Source organism: Penaeus monodon, chromosome 21, assembly GCF_015228065.2.
Source record: "Penaeus monodon isolate SGIC_2016 chromosome 21, NSTDA_Pmon_1, whole genome shotgun sequence".
NCBI lineage: Eukaryota > Metazoa > Arthropoda > Malacostraca > Decapoda > Penaeidae > Penaeus > Penaeus monodon.
This window is the reverse complement of record NC_051406.1, coordinates 19,221,519-19,221,839: the sequence shown is the minus strand read 5'-3', so window position 1 is coordinate 19,221,839 and position 321 is coordinate 19,221,519. Positions and strand designations below refer to the sequence as shown.

At 56.1% G+C, this 321-nt stretch overlaps 1 protein-coding gene across 1 annotated transcript in view; it reads right to left on the bottom strand.

Moving 5' to 3' along the window:
- LOC119586303 overlaps nt 1-321 on the bottom strand; it is a gene marked incomplete at its 5' end in the record, with an annotated part of 12,688 nt that overhangs the window by 10,107 nt on the left and 2,260 nt on the right. Inside the window, 1 exon segment of the mRNA XM_037935009.1 lies at nt 66-282. Within this exon segment, the coding sequence (XP_037790937.1) occupies nt 66-282 (217 nt within the window).

Sequence of the window (321 nt, the reverse complement as noted above, 5' to 3'; positions counted from 1 at the left end):
TTAAAAGAGACATATATAACCATAAGAATGTATTTTTAACCACAGACTTCGGCCGCGCCCCTCACCGTATCCACCGAAGAAGAACAGCGTCTCGTTGTCCGGCAGCTTCCTCGTCCAGGTGGCGAGCTCGTCGTACTCCGCGTCGTTGAAACCTCTGTATACTTGGTTATCGGCGTCCTTGTGGCAGCCGAGCATCATCTCCGTCGGGTCCAGAGGCTGCTTGGCCGGCGCGGAAGACTCGCTGTCCACCTGGTGGCCCACCTTCTTCAGGTTCACGAACATCTGCAGGGAGAAGCGGCAGCACGGTCAGGAAAAACCCTC